Source organism: Sesamum indicum, linkage group LG4, assembly GCF_026168435.1.
Source record: "Sesamum indicum cultivar Baizhima isolate 11 linkage group LG4, ASM2616843v1, whole genome shotgun sequence".
Lineage (NCBI taxonomy): Eukaryota > Viridiplantae > Streptophyta > Magnoliopsida > Lamiales > Pedaliaceae > Sesamum > Sesamum indicum.
The window spans coordinates 11945847-11970700 of NC_142660.1; the positions used below are offsets into that span (position 1 = coordinate 11945847).

At 37.0% G+C, this 24854-nt stretch overlaps 3 protein-coding genes and 1 non-coding gene across 5 annotated transcripts; 3 read left to right on the plus strand and 1 right to left on the minus strand.

The window, feature by feature from the left end:
* The first annotated feature begins 632 nt into the window (after positions 1 to 632).
* Positions 633 to 4584, plus strand: NMNAT (nicotinate/nicotinamide mononucleotide adenyltransferase). Its single transcript, XM_088879359.1, is given in 11 exon segments — positions 633 to 925; positions 1071 to 1143; positions 1308 to 1381; positions 1603 to 1688; positions 2289 to 2372; positions 2565 to 2649; positions 2914 to 2993; positions 3721 to 3822; positions 4053 to 4111; positions 4248 to 4328; positions 4330 to 4584. Coding segments are annotated over 11 exon segments (777 nt in total). The 5' UTR covers positions 633 to 906; the 3' UTR covers positions 4364 to 4584.
* A 916-nt stretch (positions 4585 to 5500) lies between these two features.
* On the minus strand, positions 5501 to 5572 carry TRNAQ-CUG (transfer RNA glutamine (anticodon CUG)). The gene has a single exon. It is a non-coding gene; the product is annotated as a tRNA-Gln (tRNA).
* A 1363-nt stretch (positions 5573 to 6935) lies between these two features.
* Positions 6936 to 17765, plus strand: LOC105160354 (uncharacterized). 2 transcript variants are annotated; one of them, XM_088879883.1, is made up of 13 exons: positions 6936 to 10076; positions 10924 to 11051; positions 11190 to 11289; positions 11406 to 11538; positions 11623 to 11686; positions 12405 to 13146; positions 13515 to 13844; positions 14802 to 15725; positions 15800 to 15872; positions 15952 to 16037; positions 16229 to 16348; positions 17109 to 17179; positions 17400 to 17765. In XM_088879883.1, exons 1-13 carry the CDS (start codon positions 7395 to 7397, stop codon positions 17446 to 17448), a joined length of 5502 nt encoding a protein of 1833 aa, XP_088736009.1. In that variant the 5' UTR covers positions 6936 to 7394; the 3' UTR covers positions 17449 to 17765. The 2 variants fall into 2 exon arrangements, with proteins under 2 accessions (XP_088736009.1, XP_088736010.1); XM_088879884.1 differs by lacking the exon at positions 17400 to 17765 and having other exon boundaries at positions 17109 to 17183.
* Positions 17766 to 18033: 268 nt separating this feature from the next.
* Positions 18034 to 24435, plus strand: CLPX (CLP protease regulatory subunit X). The gene is made up of 15 exons (XM_088879885.1): positions 18034 to 18985; positions 19098 to 19156; positions 19399 to 19499; positions 19961 to 20044; positions 20323 to 20369; positions 21069 to 21143; positions 21255 to 21332; positions 21963 to 22019; positions 22704 to 22774; positions 22856 to 22955; positions 23095 to 23199; positions 23501 to 23563; positions 23703 to 23825; positions 23914 to 24069; positions 24157 to 24435. The coding sequence occupies exons 1-15, from the start codon at positions 18452 to 18454 to the stop codon at positions 24223 to 24225; spliced, it is 1722 nt and encodes a 573-aa protein (XP_088736011.1). The 5' UTR covers positions 18034 to 18451; the 3' UTR covers positions 24226 to 24435.
* Positions 24436 to 24854: the final 419 nt, after the last annotated feature.

Below are 24854 nucleotides of genomic sequence, written 5' to 3' on the forward strand. Positions count from 1 at the left end.
ACTTATAAACTTGTGTCAAAAATTATTTTCATGAATTAATCTGACGATCATAATAATAATAGTAATAACAATAACAACAACGATGATGATGGTTGAATAGTTTTAATTATTATTTATTATATATATAATGAAATCAACAAGCTTAACTAATAATGTAGAATTTTAATATTTTTTTAAAAATAATTATTTAATATGACACATATAAATTTTATATGGTATTTTAATATTTATTTGTAATCTCTTATATTTAATTGACAAGTTCTAACAATTAATTTATAGGTTTTATATTTATTTGTGAGTTTTATATTTATATCAAGATATATTTTATTATTTGTAAATTTTTATCAAATTTGGTGTTCAATGAATTAATCTAAAGATCATAATAAGATCAATCACTGTTTTGTATATATATAATAAAATCAATTACTGTCTTATACTTTGGTTTAAAAAATTAATCTTTTAAATTTTTTTTGGTATATAATAAGATCAAGATTTTTTGCATGATAACTTATGTTTATTTTTTTATTAATATTAATGACTATAAAAAATTATATACAAATACTTTGATAATTTAATATATATTTATATATACATATCCTATACTGTTATAACAATATAATTATATTAAAAAATTATACCAACAAAAAAAATATACGTTTTGTATTTCTCTTTCTTTCTCATTCTTCTTGTCTCTGAATTCATCGACTGTTTACACCCCTGTTCCACGCCACTTTTCTCTAAAACCGACGAATGTTTCCAAGATTTTTATTTTCTTGGAAGTTTCTGAATTGTCATGTTGAATTGGAATATCCGGAGCAATAAATAGTCCGATGTGTTACTGAAAGCTGCTTGGAATTTGTTTGAGTTTTGGCCTAAGAGAAATCTGTGTACTTCAGGACTCATAGAATGGCGGCTTCAAATTCAGGTGAATTTGCTGTTTATAGAATCAGGCATCAGCCCTTTTTGCTTTGTTTCCAGTTTCGTATTTGGAAGATTTAGTTTTACACAGGGGAGATTTGAGCTTGAGCTTTGATTTGATAATCATATAAGACTTGTGTTCTGAGCTATAGATATAGCGTTGCCACTGGATAAATTATCTCTGGGATGTATCAGTAAAGATGGTTTATCGAGTTCCGTGAGCAAGTAAGTCTGCAGCTGTTTACTCCTTGTTCATTCTTTGCCTGCAAAATTTGGTTCTTTTTTTACTTTTTGGCGTATGCGTTAGGATGACTTCGGCGTTGTGTTCAGCTGAAAGTTTAACGTATGACATTGAATATGGAAAATTTTGGCTCTCTTGTTGTGCGCAGGGGAAAGCTTTATGTAGTCTTGGTATCACCTGGAAGTTTTAACCCTCCAACTTACATGCACCTGCGTTGTTTTGGTAAGGACTCCTGACACTAAATAATCCTCCTCTGTACGCATATATTGGAGGCGGAGGTATTTCCATGTGCGTATGTGAGCAGTCTCACATCTTGGTTGTGTGGTTTGCTGGAATGCACTGTCGCATGAATACAAAATCAATGTGTGTGCTAATAAGCTATCCACCTATGTTATAATTGCCCTTTTCTTTCAAGTTGCATTAATTAGTGTTTCAATGCGCAGAGTTGGCAAGAGATGCTGTAAATTCACAAGGATTATGTGTCATCGGAGGTTACATGTCACCTGTAAATGATTCATACAAGAAGAAGGTATTTAGGATATTATGAGCATGCCAGATATAGTATATAGATCTCTATAACTAATGCTCCAAAGAAATCAAACCACAGGCAAGTTTTTAAGAGATAATGTTTACCATTCTTGCCAAAGAAGGAAGAAAATTTGTGGTATCGGAGGTTACATGTCACCTGTAAATGATTCATACAAGAAGAAGGTATTTAGGATATTATGAGCATGCCAGGTGTAGTATATAGATCTCTATAACTAATGCTCCAAAGAAATTAAACCACAGGCAAGTTTTTAAGAAATAATGTTTCCCATTCTTGCCAAAGAAAGAAGAAAATTTGTTGGTTTCTTGAGGATGCGCTTTGACTTGTCCCCACAGATTTGTGGCAGCGAATGTTTTGCTCATTCAACCTATAAATGAACTGTCTTATTGTATTTAATCACTTTCATTGGACCTTTTTCTATCTATAGCTTACTTGCACTGGGTAAATGCAACTTGGTTATCATGTTCTGCGACTTGTCATTATTGCTTGCAAAGTGAAGATTTACAGTCTCAATCGTGTATCTACGGGATGGTGGACAAAGCTGCAATTACTGATGTGAACATTTTGACCTATTTTTCTCAGGGTTTGATACATGGTGAACATCGTATTGCTATGTGTAATCTTGCTTGTCAAAGTTCTGATTTCGTTATGGTAGATCCATGGGAGGTCTCTCTCTCTCTCTCTCTCTTGCACACACACGTGAGAACATACTGCGCCATATTAATAATATTGATTAGAACATCTAAAGTTCTTGAGTTGTGAATGATTTTCTACTGCCTCTGCCACAGTCGATGTAGTTATCTAGGTTTTTGGCCCTGGTGTTGACTATTGAATACATTTATATTGCCTCTCAAACAGGCAAGTCAGAGCACCTACCAACGTACACTCACAGTTTTGTCGAGGGTAAAGACTTCTTTATGCGAAACTGGAGTTGTATCCAATGGTAAGATTTTACGTAACCCATTACTGAGTATGCTGTCATCTGCTACCACTAATTTCTGAGGTTTCAATAACTTTTAAACTTGTGTTTGTATAGCAGAATACATGGAAATGTTATCCAATTAAGCTGGTTTGAAGTTATTAACCTCATACTACTTTAAAAGCATTCAATCTTTCGAGTAGTGATGATTGTATGATGTGTTGGTAGCTGAATTATGTCTATTTCTTAACTCAATAGAAAGCTTATGACTTGTTCTTCTCTTTGTAGAGTTGCTTAAAGTCATGCTCGTTTGTGGTTCTGATCTATTAGAATCTTTCAGTATCCCTGGATTTTGGATCCGTGATCAGGTAAACTTGCTGACTGGTATGGCAAGGTTCACTGGATTTTGATGTTTGGCCCTATTATATCTGTGGGGACTGTTGGAGCTTAATCATACGTTTCCTACTGATAGCTAAAGAATCTAGATACTCCATCTTGTCCAACTCTTTTCTTCTTTTGACTTTTGAAAGGCATTAGGAGGACAGAATAAATGGAACAATGTCTTATCATTTTCACTGAAATGTTTGAATCACTCAGCAACTTAAGGTAATTACGATCACTTGTAATACATTTATAATCCAGAACTTTTTTCCTCTCTAATTGAGCGTGGGGAAGAGTATGGAATATGAATTTAAGGAAGTTGCTTGAATAGTTTGTAACAAGAAGAAATTCCTGGAGAAATTAGAAATTAAAATAGAAGCAGAAGAGTAAATTGAAATAAGGCATGTAGTTTTGCTGATTTTGAATTTATGCAACCCCTTGTCGACCAAAATGAAGATAATGGTATTGGCAATAATATTTGACCAAAAGGAAGCTGTCATATCTCATGTAAGTTGTATTAAGGGTAGGGAAGGGCTGGTTTTTATTGCCCCTAAGATAGCATTTAATTACAACCTGTTTAAGCTTCAATAAGTTGAAGCATACTTGGAACTTGAGAATCAATTGTGCAAATGCATGGTCTTTTATGTAATTATGATCTGGATTGAAATTTCAACTCTACTGAGAGTTATCATGCATGGATTTTCATGTTTTTAGGTCAAGACTATTTGTCGAGACTTTGGGTTGATTTGTATCCGGAGAGGTGGCCAAGATGTTGAAAGTATCATTTCTAAGGATGATATTTTGAATGAATACAAGGTAATCCATTTGAAACCTGTTCCGTCCATATGAATTGATCGACTTTTTTCTTGTTTTTTGGTTGCATATTTATGTTAAGCTACCGAGGACCAAATGGGGAAATACCCATACTTTCTTGGATTTAATATGAGTCCGTACCGCACAGTTTCTTTTTACCATGTGATTATCACATAGCCCCAGCTTGCTTTTCCATTGAAAATTTAAACATGTATTCACATCTTCTCCTGCAGAATGATATCATAGTTGTAGATGAAGTGGTGCCAAATGGGATCAGTTCAACTGGATTGAGGTAAGACACTGAGTTCTATAAAGCTGTATTGTTGCATGACATTCATCTTTAAAACTCATCGACACAGTCCAACAATGTGAATACATGCCACTGATCGAGGAATATGAGCTTACAGTTTGTTGATTCTTGATCACAGGGATTGCATTTCAAGAGGATTGTCAGTGAAGTATTTGACAGCAGATGAAGTTATTGATTACATTAAAAAAAATGGTCTGTATAAATCAGAATGAAGATGATCCAATCAATTACTGAATTTCATATTACAATCTGAGGGGGTGGTCGAAAGTTTTAAACTATTTTAAGCATATATCTCGTCTCATTTATTTGTACCGGGGAATGATCTTGGGGGATTGAGAGGTTTGTTGTTAACAATTTAACCCCCCCCCCCCCCACCCCCCACCCCCACCCCCAACAATAATAAAGCTATTCATCTTTTTTGAACAATCTCATGTAATGGAATTCAAATTCTTGAATCTTGATGTCTCGTGTTAAGTTAGTTTTTGAGTTATTAGAATCGATTGCAACTTCATCTAAGATTCTTTATACTTTCTAGTGGGGCTTATTCTTGTTGTAAGATCTTATTGTCGTTGAATATTTTAGATTCTTCATGTTTGTGACAACGAGTTGTTGGTGGTTGGGCTGCAGAAATATATGCATGCAACTAAACACTGCCCGGATGATATGGGAGCATTGCCCCATCTTGTTTGGAATATTTCAAATAAAATATTTAAAAAGATAAATTATATCGGTACCTTTTATGTTTGAGTTTAACTGCATAAATATACTATGTTTTTTTTTTTTTTGTAAAATTATCAATACAATACTTGAGGTTGTACTTGTGAATATAGTCTTCATTTTTTTGGGGGGCGAAATTACAAATACACTTCTTAAGTTTGTAGTTGTAATTATACCACAAATAAGTAAATTTTTTTAGGTAAATTATATAGACATCCCTTTAAGAGGTGTAAAATTATAATTTTACAAAGAGTACGAGGTATTTGTAAATTAACTCAAATTTCAGACTATGTCGATGTAATCATTTTATCAATTTCTTATGATAAAATATTATGTGTCTTAAAAGCTCAAATTCTCTTTAACAAAAAGCGTAAATTACATTGATACCAGATTAGACTTAAATAGACAAATACATTTTACTTTATACAAATTTGTATAGCATATGTACTTGTAATTACAACTACAATCTCATTAATTGTAATTTTTTAAAAGATAGGATATATTTGGGTATTTGAATATAACATTAGGAATGTCAATGTAATTTACTTTATTATTTGGTTGGAATGGAAAATTAGTGTATAAAAAAGTGGAAGTAAAAGTGTGAAATTTTATTGTAGGTTCCATTAGGACAAAAATGTTAAAAAAGAAAATTATAGGTTCCACCGAGATTTGAACTCGGGTTACTGGATTCAGAGTCCAATGTCCTGACCACTAGACCATGGAACCACTGTTGGTTGGCTTTTGGTTGCATAAAAACAAAGCACGACAGGTATTCCTTCTGTGGCATTTGTTTTCCAACATCTCTCAAACAAACGTTCAATGTCCCATGATTTGTAGTTGTAGCATACAAAATTGCCACACAAGAAGGCCATGTTTACTACACTCCAATAAGTTGGATATCCATGCTAATTGGCATTAATTAGGTGTTTATTACCAAAAATGTCCGCCTATTATTGTGGTACTTGATCCATGATTAGCCTCTACTCGACCCTCTACAACAATATGAGCTAGCATAAAGTATTATTAGTAGGTGGGTCCCACCAAATTGTCTACTTTTTTTTTCCTTTGATGAACATTACATGCTATTTTATCTAAATTGTATTAGAATTTAAAAAAATTATATTTTTACCATTATTTAATATTGTTTCAAGAAGTAGATAGAAATTGAGAAGAAAAACAGTAGAATCCCCTTTTCTCCATTGTTGTTTCTGTCGAAGCTCAAAGCAGTAGAATCACCTTTTGTTCACCATATTCACAGAATGATGACAGTCATTCTTAAAATATTTTATCTAGTTTTATTAATTTTAAGATTTTCTCTGTGTTGTAACATATTATAGTGAAGGTGCACGTAGATTAGAACACCACAAAACTGCGTCGAAAAATACTAAGGTGACCCATTACTATAATAACTAGGCAAATAACAATCCTTACTTCGAATGATAACTATGTCTTCTTTGTTACACTGTGTCGGAAAATACTAAGGTGACTCATTACCAGAACAGTCGAAGCATTTGCTTTGATGGCTGATGATTCTTTTGTTGTAATGAATACAGCCTCATTCAACTTTTCGCTCTATATAATCTGATGATATGTAAATCATTTCATCTTGTTACCTATGTATGTTGTGTCGATCATGCCATCTTTTTTAGTCTTTCCACCTCCTAAAACTCACTAAAGTTGATAATGCCAATAAAAATATTTTATTTTATTTTATTTGAAAAAGATGTAAAATTATGTTCGTAATTTAATTAGATATATTGGTCAATTCAATATAAAAAAATTAGATTGAAACTTAATGAAGGTTCACGGAATGAGTTTAAATTATTAAATGAACGTTAAAATAAGAGGTATTTATAATTTTTCAAATAATGAGAGGGGAATTGTAGTTGTACTAAATTTCAGGGGAGGTGACTCTAATTTACTTTTTAAATAATATAAAAATTCAAATTAAATTTTTTCATTCAAACTTAATGAGGAATATTATTTATTAATGATTGTTTAATTCCAATTATTTCCTCTACACGGCGACAAAAGAGAGAGAGAGAGAGAGAGATATTATATAAATAATTTGGGAAGATATATTTGACAATGTTGTGGACCGGGTTCATGAGATCGTGTCGAGTGTTTCCATGAACCCGACCTCGTACAAACGAAAACTGAATCCCAGTCGGTTTCATCCCCAGTCCTCTCCGGTCTCCTCCAATTCTATCGAGACTCGCATTTTCTTCGCAAGTCAGCTTCTGGTCAACTGTAGGAGAAAAGTCGGCTGGCACACGATGCTCAAGAAACTAGGCAAACTCGGTTTCCTGTGTGCTGACACAAACGGAAAGGTATATACATAATCATCTACGGCTAGAGTCTACGCAATACTATTATGCTCCAAATGGCAGCCACCGCATTCTTGTCATTTGTTGGTGGAGTGCATTTAATTTTGCGCCGATTATTTGGGTAGAGTCATGTGCTGAATTAATCACTCATTCTGGGTTTTCCAGTGAAGGGTTTGTTTCTTTCTCCGTTAGGGCTTTTCTTCTTGTTGAAGTCGAGAATTATGGAAGTAACGGCGGGAGGTGGCGGTGATGAGGGGTTGAAATGCCAGAAAATTAGTGCTGGAGGAATGTGGAGATGTAATCTGATGGCTTTGAGTGGAAAAACGCTGTGTGAAAAACACTATTTGTCCGTTCAAAGAAGTGGAGAGAAGAAAAGGATGAAGGAAATGGCAAGTGAAGAAAATGGTGGAGGTTGGAAGCGGAAGCTAGGTGGGGAGGAAAAAGGGAGGGATTTTGATGGCAATGGAAGTCAAATGGGGTTGGTTGTCTGGGAGAGTGGAAGTGGAGAAGGGGGTGTGAAGAAGAGAGGGCGACCAAAAGGTTCGAAGAATAAGGAGAAAAAGAAGGTCGCTGAAGGAAAGGATAGTAGAAAGAAGAGTGGTAAGAGGGGGAGGCCAAAGGGCTCCAAGAAAAGGAAAAAAACTGGTGTCCAGTATGAAGTTGAGGCAATGCAGGTGGAGGGTGGAGCTGGGTTGGATGTTGTTGAGAGGAAAAATGAGGACGGAGGGAAGGTAGTTGGAACTAGTGAAGGAGTTGGTACAGCTGGGGTTCTGCAGTCTGTGGGCAATGGTAATAATTTTCTAGGTTATCATGGTGTGGATTTGAATGATGATGTTGTTAGAAGTGTGGGTGGGAGAATTTCTGAGGATTTTAGTGGTTTAGGAAATGGAGGGGATGTAATTATCAAGAGGAATGATGGTTGTGGGCAGCCAGAGTTGTCAAAGAGTGACAAAGAAATTTTTATGACCAATGGTAATCAGGGACTGGCGGTACACACTTATGAAGGTGGTAATGAATTCGGAGATGCGGCTGTAAATGGCAGAGTAAATGAGACTCAAAAAAGTCGTTTTATAGAAGGTGATATTTCTCATGGTACTGCTGGCAATAGTTCTCCTGTGCAGATGATTCGCCGGATTGGTAGGCCGAAGGGTTCCAAGAATAAGAAGAAAACAGTCAATGAAACTGGAAAAAGTGATGGTATAGAAGCCAATGTTTCTTCTGGTAATGCTTGCATAAATGGTGCTGCTGTGCATATGGTTTGCCGGATCGGAAGGCCAAGGGGTTTCAAGAATAAGAAGAAAACAGTCAATGAGACTGAAAATGGTATTGGTATAGAAGGTAATGTTTCTTGTGCTAATGCTGGCATGAATGCAGCCACTATGCAGATGGTTCGCAGGATCGGTAGGCCAAAGGGCTCCAAGAATAACGAGAAAACAGTGAATGAGACTAAAAGGGATGATGATATAGAAGGTAATGTTACTGGTACCGCTGGCATAATTGCTGTTCCATTGCATATAGTTCACTGGGTCGGTGGGCCAAAAGATTTGAAGAATGAGAACAAAATAGTGAACGAGATTGATGACATAGAAGGTGATGTTTGTTGTGGGATTGTTGGGAAAAGGGTTGGTTCTGTGGAAATGGTTCGCCGGAAGGGAAGGCCCAAGGGATCCAAGAATAAGAAGAAAACGGTAAATAAGACCGAAAAGAGTAATGGTGTAGAAGGTGATGCTTCTTCTGGTAATGATGGCAAAAGTGCTGGTCCTGTGCACATGGTTCACCGGATAGGGAGGCCAAAGGGTTCCAAGAATAACAAGAAAACAGCAAGTGAGACTGAAAAGAATGATGGTATAGAAGGTGATGTTTCTCGTGGCGATACTTGCATCAGTGATGCTCCTGTGTCAATGGTTCGCCGGATTGGAAGGCCAAAGGGTTCGAAGAACAAAAAGAAAAGAGGAAATGATATAGAAAAGAGTTATGCCATAAAAGGTCATGTACCTTGTGGTGAAATTGTAAAAAGTGCCGCTCCTGTACGAATGGTTTACCGGGTTGGAAGGCCAAAGGGTTTGAAGTACAAAAAGGAAATTGCAATTGGGACTGAAAATAATCATGGGATGGTAGATGCTATTGCTGCAAAGAATAGTGGTGGAAATGGGGCTGTGAATCAGAGGGGTGGTCGAGGAAGGCCCAAGGGTTCAAAAAGTGGAAGTAAAATGATGCAGGCAGCTAAAATTGACCAGAATGCAGGTGTTGGCTTTGCATCTATTACCGATGGAGGAAAGAGTAACGATAAAGGTGGAGAGGAAATTGCTGAAGGCAAGGATCATGGTAGAGAGAAACACACCTTATCTGGGGATACTATGCAAGTTATAGATGATGCTTTTGCAGTTGTTGGTGAGCTAGACGGAAGTAAAAAGCTGAAAGATAGTGATGATAGGCCAAAAGGTTCTAACAACAACGAGAAGAAAACCATTGCAGTTGAGACACATAGCACAATCCCATCTGTTATTGCTCTGGGAATTGGGAATTGGGTTGGACTTGCCAAGGAGGTTAGGAGGGGCCGGGGCCGGCCGAAGGGTTCAAAGAACATGAAAACACATGCAGCCGACGAGGAAGGTGTTGATGTTAGTGGTGGCAGCATAAAGTGGAAGGATGGCAGATTGAAGAAGTTTAAGAAAAAGCAACAATCAAGTAGTTCTGGTGACTTCTCCATGTTCTCCAAAGAGGAAGTTCTTGTCTCAGCAAAGGATTCTGGAAATGTGTCAGCTAAATTTAACAAGGGTAGAAAAAGACCTAGAACAATATCAAGGACGGACATCAACGAAAGCTATGATTCTGCATGCATGGGAGAGAAAATACCAAATTGTGATGTGAAAAACAACAAGTCAATGGTCTCAGCAATGTTGGTAAATATTTTTTCTCCACATGCTATACTTGTGTTCAGTTATTATGACACTTAAACATTCTGTAACAGAAATGAGGTACAATGGCCAATGCGCATGCAGTAACAAACATTCAGCTGTTCTAGATTGGGTGGCGGTTGCCAACTATTTTCATATTCCTTAGACCAACTTAAGAAAATAATATTTAAGACCTGACGTGTGTATGGCTCACTATCTTTAAAAGACAATCTACTTCATGGCTTTTTGGATAAGAAGCTGACTATTCTTATTCTGTAGTGAGATATTTCTTTTGTGAACTATAAATGGTCAGTTGCATGGGACATAATTTGAAGTAGGAACAGTCGAGGTTTAATGAGGAAAATGGAATAAATCGTTGTCGGTCCGGTCTGAATAAGTCAACTTAAATCGTCTGTGGAGTCTAGAGTTCCTTTCCTGAATCTAACAATCAGTGACCCAAATTTGGGTTATTGTGCTAATGCATTACAAATATTAACTTTTTTTCCTAGGCCTACGCAATGTGGAAACTTATGAAGTCTGGCCTTCTGGTCAGGCTGAGGACTCATTGGAGCCTGTTCTCATGGCGCATAAATTCATGTTAAAAGTTAATAACAGAGATGTTATGGCTAACTTTAGCCATACAACCCAGATATCAAATGACTGATAAAACAGTAGAGTGCGCAAACAGTATAGTTTCTAGATTTGGATAGAGAAAGTCAATTTTAATTAGAATTCCTAAATGTAGCTTTCCCGTACAGGTCTACTGAGTATTCTCATTTAGGTTCTGGGTTAATTTATTATCATTGTTTCGGATTTAGGTTAAAACATTATTTTTTTGGTAACATTTGTGCAGGATGCCACTGTACGAAAGGAGCAAAGCAGGTTGATGTGCCACCAATGCTTGAAGAGTGATAAAGTTGGTGTTGTCATCTGCTCAAATTGCAAAAGAAAGCGCTACTGCTACGAGTGCATTGCAAAGTGGTATATAGATCTCTACTTTGACTTCCTTATTGGCTGATAGAAATACTCATTTTCCAGATAAGCACCAACATGACCTGTTTGTTTGGATATACTGATTATGTAAATCTTACTGAGATTAGAAACCTTGCGAAAACATAGGTATCCTCAGAGCATGAAAGAAGAAGTTGAGAAATTGTGCCCGTTTTGCTGTGGAAATTGCAATTGCAGAGCTTGCCTTCAAGCAGATGTCCTCATAAAGGTTTTTGGCCCCAGTTTTTCCTTTCTTTCTTTCTTTTGTGTGTGTGTGTAGTTCTTGTAATCTTTTGATATCATTGGAGCCACTTACAAATCTTGACACAGTCTGGTTTCTCTTAGGGCTGCCCAAAAGAATCTGATGAGAACATTAGACTGCAAAGATCTCTGTATTTGCTATTCAACATTCTGCCTCTCCTTAGGCATATACAACAAGAGGAGAGGACTGAGCTTGATGTTGAATCCTACATACGTGGTACTGAAACTCAGGTGGATTTCGTCTTTCTGCTGCTTTTACATTTCATAATTATTTATGAATCTTTGCTCTTCTGTTATTCAGGTGTTCAAATGAATGAAGAAGATGTGGAAATGGCAGTCCTTGAAGAAGATGATCGGGTATATTGGTACGTTCTTCCAGCAAATAAAACTCTATCACGGAACTCTCAAATGAATAACAAAAATATAGTACATATGAACTTATTTTGTCCCCATTAACTGATAATTTTGATCTCTTAAATACATTTATTCGAAATAATGCTCCTAATGGTGTCCAGAAGTAACAAACTTTATTTTGCTAAAATTCGAGTGTTTATTTTCATTTGTAATTGTGGAATGACACTTTGAAGCTGTTGTGCTGAAGTATATCATATCAAAGTTTTACAGCTCTAAAACATTTTTTACTTAAAATTTTTGAAAGGCCTTAAATGAGGGAGTCTTGAATTCCTGACCTAAGAATTACTTGGAAGCAGTGGTTATTCCAAAAAGTTCTGTGAGTTACATATTTTACTTTGTTCATTGCTGAGGGTGGAGATAGTTTTGATCATCTCATCATATTTTTTGCATTACTGTATTAAAGCTTACTGAAAACTCTTATCTTAACGTTGCATTTTTTGCCTATATGTGTGTGTCTTGCCTCAAATTCGTCCTCGAAGCAACTGTTATTTCTCTATTCGGATTTAACTTTTTTGATTGTGAGACCTTATTGGGTAGGGTTTTGTTTAAACTAGGCTTAATGTGTTACAGAATATTTCTAGAACTTTTGAATTCTATTTCTCCATTTTAATTGTAAATCCTGTCAACGCAATATATTAAGAACATGATGATGCTTTGCTCATTCAACAGTGATAACTGCAAGACATCCATCGTCAATTTTCATAGAAGCTGCCCCAACCCTGCCTGTTCTTATGATATCTGTCTCAATTGTTGTTATGAACTCAGAAAAGGTCTTCAACCAGGAGGTATTGAGACAAAACCTATTCCCAGGTCTGCTGTAACAAATTTAGAGGATAGAAATTCTTCAAATGATAAGAACCCTGTGGTTACTTCGATAAATGGGCTTCTAGACAACATGTATTTTGACTTACCCAAATGGGAAGCTAAGAATGACGGGAGTGTACCATGCCCTCCTAAAGAGCATGGTGGTTGTGGGACTGAGAATTTATTACTGAGACGCATTTTCAGTGCTAATTTGGTGCAGAATTTAATTAGGCAGGCAGAGGATTTTACTTCCAATTACCAGTTACCAGATATAGACTTATCCAAAAAATGTCCATTGTGTTTTGCTACCTCTTCTGCCCAAGATGGTAGTGACTTTTCCGAAGTAAGACAAGCAGCATGCAGGGACTGCAGTCAAGATAACTTTTTGTATTGTCCTAATGCTATGGATCTCGGAGATGCTGAGTTTGAACATTTTCAAATGCACTGGAGAAGAGGTGAACCTGTCATTGTTAGAAATGCACTTGCGAGGGCTTCTGGTCTTAGCTGGGAGCCAATGGTTATGTTGAGGGCTTTCAGGAATGCAAACAAAAAATTGAAACAAGACACTTCCTGTGTGAAGGCTATTGATTGCTTAGATTGGTGTGAGGTATGTTATGGCTTATTTAATTGATTTCATTACCTGCATCCTAGCTTTGTTTATCATGTACCTTTTGCTTTTTCACCAAGTACATATGTTTCCACATCTGTTTGTTCAAATGTTTTTTTATGGATGTTTTTAGGAAAGCATAATCATCAAATAACAAATTGGATATAGTCTTTAGAGTTTGAAACTAGAAACCAGAGGCTTGGCTGATTGAGTGTTGTTACTTTGGAAAGAGTAAATTTACTTTCTAGGAAATCTTATGGTCTGCAGGAAAGCATGAACTCAGGAAGTTAGACAGGATGTGTAATTTTTTGAGTTCCTTTATGTGATTAACAGAAATCTGGCAATCCTTTATGTTCTCTACATTACAGGTTGAAGTCAACATTCGCCAGTTCTTCAGAGGCTACTTAGAAGGGCGCAGGTATCGAAATGGGTGGCCTCGAATGTTGAAATTAAAGGATTGGCCACCAACTGATTCTTTTGAAGAATGTTTACCAAGGCATGGTTCTGAGTTCATGGCTATGCTTCCCTTCAGTGATTATACACATCCTAGATCTGGCCTCTTGAATCTTGCTACAAAGCTTCCCGATGGTGCCTTAAAGCCAGACTTGGGACCTAAAGCTTATATTGCCTATGGATATCCACAAGAACTCGGAAAAGGTGATTCTGTTGCCAAACTGCACTGTGACATTTCTGATGCGGTATGCTTGCATATAAATCCCTGTTCTATTCAGTATATTGCTACTTAGTTGCTCTTTTGAATCCTTGGGCCATGATTTCTTAATTCTTCGATGGTTGGTTTGTAAGTAAATTATAGTGTGTTTTCTCGCATCTAGTGTTATGGAACATGTACTATATAAAGGATCATGTTATCTTCATTGTTCGTCTCTAAAGTCATATTGTGGGTCAAAAGAGATAAGGTAAGCACATTAACTAATTCTCAAGTGCTTAACCAAAGTTGTTCATTCGCATCACTGCGTTCTGTGCCTACACGTTCTTTAGTAAGGGTTCTGTATGCAGTTGCATTGATATAGTTTCTTTATCTGCTTCGACAGTTCTGAAAGGCAATTAGGAATAAAACTTGAGTATTGCATTTTGTTGGATCAGAAGATTTTCATGTACTTGTGTAATTACACTACTTTGCTTTCATAAGTATATGAATATTCACCAAAATGTAGCAGACTTTGTATTGTGGACTTCTACGTAGGTCATGAGTCACCTGATTTTCTGCTTATTGGAATATGCTTTCAGGAAGTAAGAGTTAACCTGGTGGATTCTAGCCAAAATTGACTTTACCAGTTTTATCTGAAAGCCCTAGCTTCTGTTTTCCTAAATCTCTGCTATTCTTCCATATTTTATTGGTGTTAATATCTCCTCATGCCTCAGTTACCTAACATGCTCTTTTTGTTGTTTTATTCTCTAGTTACTTCCTATGCCGGATTTAGGTGTCAAGGTTTTGTCAATTTAGAGTGTTGTTTGCAATTTTGTTTAAACCTGCTCTGGGTTGCTCTTTGTAATAGGTTATCAAAAACTATGACAGCATTATTATGTAAATGGAAAGAAGTTTCTGCGTTGTGTTTATCTTTATTTGCTAGATATCCCTTTTATGGATATTCCAGAAAGGTGTAGTACATGTTCCAATATGATGATTGATTCAGGTGAACATATTGACACATGCAACTGAGGTGAGGACTGCCTCATGGCGAAGCAAAAAAAATGAGAAGTTGAGGAGGGGATCTGACGTTGAAGATACAAGCAAGTTTTCTGAAGGAATGCATGCAGTGCAGAGTGCACTTGAAACAAAATCAACTGACTGGCTTCAGAATGAAACCTTGGAGGATTACAGTTATGGAAGTAGTGCTGACTATGGCAACTCTTGGCCATCAGAACATCAAATGGAGGAAAAAGAAATGGATCAAGAGCATACGAGGAGGTCTTTACCTCAGATCACGTTCGACCCAAAAAAGGAGGCGTCACATAAGTTGCAGTCCGAATTAGAGCATCCCCATGAAGGCATATCCCCCAGTAATGCCAATGCCGAATCTACTGGACTTATGACAGTGGCAAATCGGATGTATGACCTTGATGAGCAAATGCCTAAGGAGTTCAACATGTTGCCTGCAAATGCTAGTTTTAGGGCTTCCTGTTCCTCGGGGTTTCTGGATTTGAGAGACAGTGGATATAATGAACAAGAACCAGGAAGAACTTGTGACATGGGAGCTGAAAGTCTCGACAGTACTTTTGACTGTCATCCTCATGCATTCAACTACATTGATGCTGCTCAATTTAATCTGTCCAATTGCTTAAACCCAAATTCACACATCAACGGCGGATGTGCCAAGGCTTCTCAGCTGGATACTGTTGCTGATACGATGAGCCTGGATAACAGTATCTCAGCTCAAACGAGAAGAAATCTTGCCATGCCCAAAGATCATCTTCAAAATGGCAAAAGTTCCGAAGACATTGCACATGGTGCTGCTGTGTGGGACATCTTTCGTCGGCAGGATGTGCCCAAAATAACTGAATACTTGCAAAAGCATCAAAAAGAATTTCGCCATTATAACAATTCTCTTGTGGACTCTGTGAGTACTTGAGCTGCCTATGCTCTTGTCATTAGGAAGACCTAACTTTGACTTGGCATTTACTTTTGCTTTAGGTAGTACATCCTATCCATGACCAGACTTTTTATTTGGACGAGAAACACAAAAGAAAACTGAAGGAGGAGTTCGGTAAGATTTATTGCCTTTCTCATGTCTGAACTGATATTACATGCAGCAATTAACACAAATCTTACTGTCTCCCAATTAGATGTTGAACCTTGGACATTTGCACAACATCTTGGTGAGGCCGTGTTCATTCCTGCTGGTTGCCCCCATCAAGTGAGAAATACACAGGTGAAATCTCATAATTACAACTGAAACTGGATCATAGAATTTTGCTTGCATTTGTATTTTTGCAATTTTTTGGTCTGTGGTCATTGATTAGCTTCTATTCATCTTTTTTCCTTTTTGCATATTCTACTTCAAGTTTGTTCCACTGTGTTTATAAAATCTTCTGAATATGCTGCTATCCTGTTCTTTGTCAGTCCTGCACAAAAGTTGCTGTGGACTTTGTATCCCCTGATAATGTTCAAGAATGCATCCGATTGACACAGGAATTTCGGTTGCTTCCTCAGTCTCATAGATCTAAGCAAGATATATTGGAGGTACTTGCCCCCAAATTTCTTTCTTCCTATAACTTTATCAATATGATTCCTGCGTTGCAAGATAGTGATTGACTTTTGTAATTCCTTATTAAAAATAGCAATTTGGTGTTTCCATATTTGTTGTGCGTTGTTTTTGTGCTGAATCTCTGTCAAAATTAATTTCTCCTGCCATATTGCTACCAGCGATCTCATGCAACCATTACATGCAGTTGATGAGAAAATTATTGCTTAGATATATCAGGAACCATGCTTCCACACTTTCTGACTAGATACCTCCTGAATCTGATACAAGAATATGAACTTTTTGTGTAAATATGATTCTGAATAAACATCAATTTGGCTGAAGTTCTAGGATGTGCTACTGAAATGAAATGAGAGAAATCTCTACCTTTCAAGAAGACCTGCTTATAATGGTCATAAACATGTAATATGTGTTGAGTGCTTTTTGCTGTCTTTCCTAATGAATAATTCCATCTAGAAGTTATGCAGAGGACTGAAAGAGCTCACATGTTAGTGCTTAAATCACAATGCATGTTTCTAATGCTGGATGACTATACATGCTTGTGTGAGGTAAATTTGACAATCCACTGTGGAGCAGAATTTATGTTGGGTTTATTGATAATGATAGGCAAGTATTTGTCAGTCACTGTGTTGTAATCCCGCAACTTCTGGGTCAATATAAGTACTTAATTGTAATCTATTTAGTGGTTATTCATGATAAATGCTCTTTTGAGTTGACTGAGTCTTGATCTATATACAGGTGAAGAAGTTGGCTGTATATGCTGCAAGTGCTGCTATTGATGAAGCCAGAAATCTGATGTCCAAATTTGAGTGAGATTCCTTATAATTGTTAGCATATATTTCCTGTTCCCTGGATATCTTAATATGCAAAAAATTTGCTTCCACATAAACGATATGAAATGACCATAAAATGCTTCTCGAAGAACAAAGATCTATTCTGTTGAGCAGATTTTTCATTGTACATTTCCTTTTTTTTGACCTTTGTTCTGTTGTTAGTTGCTGACTCTTCACTTCTTTTTGGCAAACACAGAGAGAGTGGCAACATCAAGCAAGCTGTTGCAGTCGAGAGCTCCAGCTGAAACGTATATCTATAGAACATTATACTACTTGAGAGCAACCAATAGGCTGAATTTCTCTCTCGACATTCTTTGGGTACCCGCTGGGCAGAGGATTCATTCTTGTCCTATGAGCACATACGAGGGATAGATGGTCCTAATGTTTGGGAATGAGTGCTGCAATACAAAGTGCAAGATGAACAAATAGGTTTTCTGTAGCATTTTGTAAAGTGGATTATGTATAATGCAAGTATTAGCTTCTTGTTTTTGACGTGGGAAACTTTTCTTTCCAAGCTCTGGAGAATGTTCTCTCTATTACAGTTGATATTTTTGTTGCTGCATTTGTCTTTGGCACTCGTGGAAAATAGTATCCACTACCAACAACATAATACGACGTCGCAGTCAGAGTGGTGTGTGCTATATGCAAAAAAAAAAATCCAGAATTTCTTTATTTAATTTCCTTTTCTTCAAATCTTTTCCTTTTTACAAAACTGTCGGAAACAGATATTTTTTAGAGGAACTACAATGGTATGGTCCTCAAATCTGAGAATTGAGAAAAAAAAAAAAAAAGAATATAATCTCAGTTCACCTTAAATGTGAAATGTCAATCGCGGAAAACTCTCGTAATATCAACAATTCAATTAATCTCCAGGTAAAATTAAATTCCTCTTCTGCCAGAGTCGTACACGAATTTTCATCCGGAACCCTAAAAATCCAATCTTCACTGTATTTTGCTTCGATTTCCCACTAATTTAAGTGGCAAAAATTCCCAAATCAAAGAATCTGAGGTGAACCCACATAAGTTTTTCGTCCTTTCTCCAAGACCCATGTCCCAATTTTCACTCTAGGCCTCAAAAAATCCTTTCTTCACGAAGTTCTTGTCTTGTTCTCCATAATTCGAAGAATCGATCAGAACCCACTTGACCTTTTCGTCCAAACCAATGTTTCAATTTTCATTCTAAACCAAAAAATTCCTTTCTTTGCGAGTTCTCATTTATCTTTTCTCGTTATACCTCAAGATTCTGCCATGGCAGCTGCTTTGAGGTCAAAATCATCGAGGGAAACAGCTTCAGTTGCTGTGTCACAATTTAGGTACTTCATTCAGAACCATATGCACGCCGGTAGGGTCAACCACTTCCAGTGGAGCTCTGGATTTGACAATAGTTATCAAAATAATTCGAGTTTCCTCTCCAGTTCCCCATTCAACTTTACCCCATTCAAGCCCCTCTCTCTGCGCGGAGAGTATATAGATAATGGCAAAAATTATCCCAAATTCTCTAGAAATAAGAGGAAAATTGAGAATTTTAGTTCTCAGGGAGACCCACCAGAGGTATGGCAGCCACCTGGGGCTGGCGGGGATGGAATTGTGGTGAGGCCGGGGGTTAAGTTTATTCAGGTGACTGATGGCGACGGTTCAAATGCGGGCTCAGGTGGAGGATTTGGACCCGGTCAGAAAGATGGTTGCTGGGGCGGGTCCAATCTCGGTCCAAATTTCCCGACCCCGAAGGAAATATGCAGAGGACTTGACAAGTTTGTGATCGGCCAGGAGAGAGCTAAAAAGGTTTATCTCGCTGGATTTGATGATTGTTTGATTGGGCCTGAGGGATTAAAGCTTTATTTTGATGTTATGCATTGCGTTGGGGTTCATTATTTGTCACTTGAAACTGTTGCAGGTTCTCTCTGTAGCTGTTTATAACCATTACAAGAGGATATATAGTGATTCTTCGCAAAGGTGATTACTTGCTGACCTCCATCTCGGCTTGATTTACAATCATTTTGCAGTTATAGTGTAATAGATTTTAGTAGTGCATCTAGCTCAATCTAGTACATATCTCCTTTTCCAGAAACCGTAGCTAATTTTCAGGCTTTTGGATCAGAGTATATTTGTAAATTTTGGACTATTTGTAGTCACTTTGTTAACTATTCATTGTTGACATAAGACTATCTGATGTTATTGCTATACGTGAAAGTTAGGCCTGCAGGGAGTACAAATGGTGACAAAACTGAGGGCAAAGAATATGAGAATGTGGAACTTGAGAAAAGTAACATTCTTCTAATGGGGCCGACAGGTTCAGGTAATTTACTGAATGGCAGGTTTCTGTGTTAAGTTTTATCTGCGTCATGGGTTGCTCAGAGGAGTCATAATCTATGTGCATTTTTGTGAAATATGAGAGAAAATGCAATAGAACTTTGCTTTTATAAGGAATTGGATTCTGAGGCTTTATTTAGTTTCATAACAATGCTAGGTTGGTATAGCACTGTAACATATGTGAGAATATGGTAGACACGTGAAATCATTTGACTTATGGTCATTACAACAGTCTTATTTATTATCTATTTTAAGATCCGTCCATCTTTAAGATGTCATGTGATTTTCTTGAGAATTTATTCTTTTTTTTTTTTGTGAAAATGAACTTTTATAAGTGCAAGAATAATGAGTTAGCAGCCGTCCTTTCTGTATTGATTTTGAGCAAGTCTCTTTTCTCCTCCAATTCTACTGTTTCACTGTGTTCTTTTCATCTCATTTTAAGGACAGGGAAGACACTACTCGCCAAAACTTTGGCACGGTTGGTAAATGTTCCCTTTGTAATAGCTGATGCAACTACGCTTACTCAGGCAAGTTGTTCTATCTTTCTTTGCGATATAGGATGACAGTCCTCTGAAATTCGTTTGCTTTAATCTGGAACTTAACTTCCCAGATTGTGGACAATTGTAATGTTTTTGCCAAGCGGATAACGGTTACTAGTTTCAATTTTGTGAAAACAAGGTTTTCCCATTATAAGTATTAGACTCGGCAAATTGATAACTTCAACAAAGCTTACAAGGTTTTCTTACTCAAATTCAATATTTTAGTATATAGTATCTTTCCTGTGATAAGTATATCTAATTTGCAGGCAGGATATGTTGGAGAAGATGTGGAGTCCATTTTATACAAGCTGCTTATGGTGAGTTCTACAAAGTTCTCTTATGTAGTTGGAATGACCTGTTGTTCAGAGCTTTTTTCAGGATAATTCCTGATATTGTTGAGATCCTTAATATACAATATAATCTGGGCACTTCTGTGAATGCTGGGTCCTGCATCTGGTTTTCCTTATACTTTATCTGTTTCTTAAAGTTACTTCATCCTATTTTGGATTTTTATGTTTGTTGCTGTGGGATTTTGCTCTATCGTAAGCGTTATTGACTGTGACATTTGTACTGTACTATGTCGGTAACTGGGAACGAAAATGGTGATCTGTCTTCACAATTTTAGAATTGGTATCTGAATTTACATACTTGTACACAAATGGATTGTTGAGCTAAAAAGGATCATTTTACACGGTACGGTTATTTTAAGATAGCCTGCTGGATCATCGTTGATTATCGGCAAATCTTTAGGTCATGAAATTAAAATGTTGATATGCTCTTTGTCCACAAATTTGTTTGGGTTAACATGTAAATGAAAGAATTCAGATATATGTTAGTAAATTATTCTTTTGATCCTGAACTGGGGAGATTTCTCAGATTTAGCATTTGAATTGTTGGTTAAAATTTGTAACTTTTGTGTGCATGAGACTCTTATACTTTGGATTTGGTGCTAAGATGTTTTGGCAACAATACTTAAATTTTTTGTAGTTTAGTTCATCTTTTCCATTTCGCTTCAGGTTGCGGACTATAATGTGGCAGCTGCTCAGCAAGGCATTATTTATATTGACGAAGTTGACAAGATCACAAAAAAGGTGCCAATTAAGCTGCCAATGAGTCAACTAATTTATCAATATCAACATCACCTGTGTTGAAATCTTGTATAGCTTTCTAATGCCCCATCTTATTCTTTGTTAAATCTGTAGGCAGAGAGCCTCAACATTAGTCGAGATGTGTCTGGGGAAGGTGTCCAGCAAGCACTACTAAAAATGCTCGAGGGGACTGTAAGTACTTTGTCTCTTTGATGAGATAATGTGCATCTGTCTGTTCTCTTGCTATTACATAAGGAGCTCTGAACAACATGCCTAATTTAAACCTCTCCCAAGAATCAAGTGTTGATATTCAGACTATATTTGGTGGTGGATGGATCTGATTGTATCATTTGAAGGTCTGATTCATCTCTGCGTCCACAACTATGCTTATCTGAAAGCTGCTCTATGGTCTATGGGCTGAAACCAATCTACACTTCTTTCCTTGTTGCTTTTAATGCTCTATAGATACACGTCATACATCACACACTAAGTTCTTGGGAGAACAAAGTCTGATGCTAAATTGTAGTTATCATTGACAAAAGGGCTATCAAATTCAAGATATATTAGGCTTTGGTTTTCTACAATTTTACTTACGCTGCATAATCTTTCGTACTAAATCCTTGTCAGGATGCATATATATGCTGACATTATGTTTCATTACTCTGAATTCTACTATGTAATGCTCTTTCCTCTGCCCCTTCTCTTCATATCCTACGAATGGATTGTAGGATCTTGAATCTGTGTCAAGAATCCCTGAGATAGATATTGAACTTGACCTGATTGATTTGAAGCTAGCTTCTGTTCATTGAATTTTCCCTTCAGGTGGTCAATGTCCCAGAGAAGGGCGCTCGGAAGCATCCTAGAGGCGACAATATCCAGGTAATAACTACTACAGTTACCTAGTAAAGTAAGTGGCCTAGTCTGTTGTAATTTGGTGCTTTATGGTGAGATCAAGATAGGTTCTTCTTTTGAGGATGGCAGTTGACCATACAATTTGTTTGATAAACATAATGGGCCTGCTGGTTTAAGCAGATTCATCACTGTGCAACTGTTTTCTTGGTTCCCAATACACCAGTGCTCAATCAAACCGTGAACCCAGAAGAGGAGCTGATTTTATTACACTACCCAATTGACTTAATTGCTTTTCTGAATTGGTGTGGTTTGCTAGAGAGGGTAGAGGATGTTCCCTTATGAGCTCTAGAGTCATAAGAGGAAACCATATATATCCCGTTCCTGGGTATTGCGCTTGAATGTGAAGCATATTTTGTGGTTCTTTCTTCACTTATCGTACTTGCAATTTTGAGCACCGACAGGAGAATTATTTTGAGCGCACCGCATCTTTTTCCTGACTAGTGAGCTCGTCATACAGCACATTTTATAATTTTCTCATCACCCAGTGTAATTATGACTTCGTATTTTATGGTGCTTCACAGATGAATTTTTGTGTTCTTGTTTCAAGATTGTTTCAGATATTAAATTTCATGGCCTGCTTAACGTTGCATAACTCTATGGTTGTTTTGTGAAATGGAAGTCTCATGACAACATAATTCTCTCTCTCTGCAGATTGACACGAAAGATATTCTCTTTATATGTGGTGGTGCTTTTATCGACTTGGAAAAAACAATCTCAGAGAGGTCATATGACTTTAGCAATTAAAATGCCAATTACAGTTGGTTCCTATCTCTGTAACTCAAATTTCGAGAAATGCATTTCAGACGTCATGATTCTTCTATTGGGTTTGGTGCACCTATTCGAGCAAACATGAGAACGGGTGGTGTTACAAGTGCTGCTGTAACGTCATCCTTACTGGAAACTGTAAGCTTAATAGCGGCTCATTGTTCTTCATTATGCATGTGTGTGGTGATAGGATGAAATCAGTTACACTCAACATGGAAAATGCCTGAATATTCTATATGCGAATATGCACTATGCGATGACTTATTGGGTTTTGCAGGTTGAAAGTAGCGATCTAATTGCATACGGTCTAATACCTGAGTTCGTCGGCCGATTTCCCGTCCTTGTTAACTTATCAGCACTTTCAGAGGAGCAGCTCGTTCAGGTGAGAATTTTATTTTCAGAAACCACACATTTCTTTAATTGTCTTGCTTTCACAGAATCAAGTCTGTATTTCTTACTGTCTCCTGCTGCTCTTGAAGAGAGTGGAGATTATGACATCATTAGCTGTTGAGCTGGCAATAACATGGATTGGTTGATCTAGTGACTGATTCTTGTATATCGACTCGGACCACGAATTTTTCATGCTTATTTGATTGTTGTCTGATTATGACAATAAACTGTCTTGTATCGTATTATCTGCACAAGTACTTGAAGTTTTAAGAGCTACTCAATCTGTTTTCCAGGTTCTGACAGAGCCTAAAAATGCATTAGGAAAGCAGTACAAAAAAATGTTCCAGATGAACGGAGTAAGTTTACTTTCCCTCTCCCATTAAAGTTCCAGTGAACATAATCATATTGTACAATCCCCATTGCTACAGAAAGAAGTGAAACGGTAGAGGGTCGTCTTTTGGTTTTCACTATTCAATATATGTTTTTGTTTCATAGGTGAAATTGCATTTCACGGAAGACGCATTGAGATTGATTGCAAAGAAAGCAATAACTAAGAACACGGGAGCTCGTGGTTTGCGGTCAATGTTAGAGAACATTTTGATGGATGCTATGTATGAGGTTTGTCATTCCTCTCTTGTTCTGTTCTCGGGCTCATTAATCTTTTCCCTTGATGCTGCAATGAAATATCGATTGTTTTATCATGCAGATTCCTGATGTTAGAACAGGAGACGATATAATAGATGCAGTCATAGTAGACAAGGAATCTGTTGGGTCCGGGGGGCGTGGATCTAGGGCTAAAATTCTTTACGGCAAGGGGGCATTAGACCGCTACTTTTCACAACATAAACTGAAAGATCCCGAGGTACGGCCAACGCTGCAAGATTCCAACATAAGTTTTTCCATTACATGTGTGTATTTTTATGTTCACATTTTGTTTTTCGCATTACAGACATCTTCAGAAGGGTCTGAAGCAGAAGCTGAGGTAGAACACGATCTTCCTTCCATTGCCGCGTTGTAAACTTTGATGTTTCCTATATGTACAGCATAAATAAGAAAGAATATTATTTAGCAGATTTAGAAAGCTGAACTTGTTACTGGTTTGTTGTACCTTTATGCTGCTCCTACTGTAAATGGATGTCGGACATCTGATTGTCTGTGAAGAACCGCCACCCCACAAACAGGGAAGAGTGGTGCGACTTGCACTGTATCAATATAGCGCTTTACGACATCATCATAAGCACAATTGGACATCCAATTTTACTATATCATCGTTTACACATCCAACGGCTGATAAGACTCGGTTGGAGGATAATAATATCAAAGCCCTTGTGGTGATATTCTGGCAAATGCGGTCAACCTGACCGGCCAGGCTGGGCTGCTGGAAGTCCGTAGACTTGCAGTTATACTGACGCCTTCATTTGGAAATTTTAATACGAATTAAATTGCAAAAATTGAATTAATTATATGATAAATATATTAGTGTAATATGTTTGTTATATAATTGATGTATAATTTAGAAAAATCGGTTGCATGATAAGTATAATTGGTTGAAATGAGTCAAATGTGGTTTGGGTAAAAGAAAAGTTGCGCTTTTTTAGTACATAATTAAGTGCACTTGGGTGTTCAAAATTATCAAAGTTTGAGGTG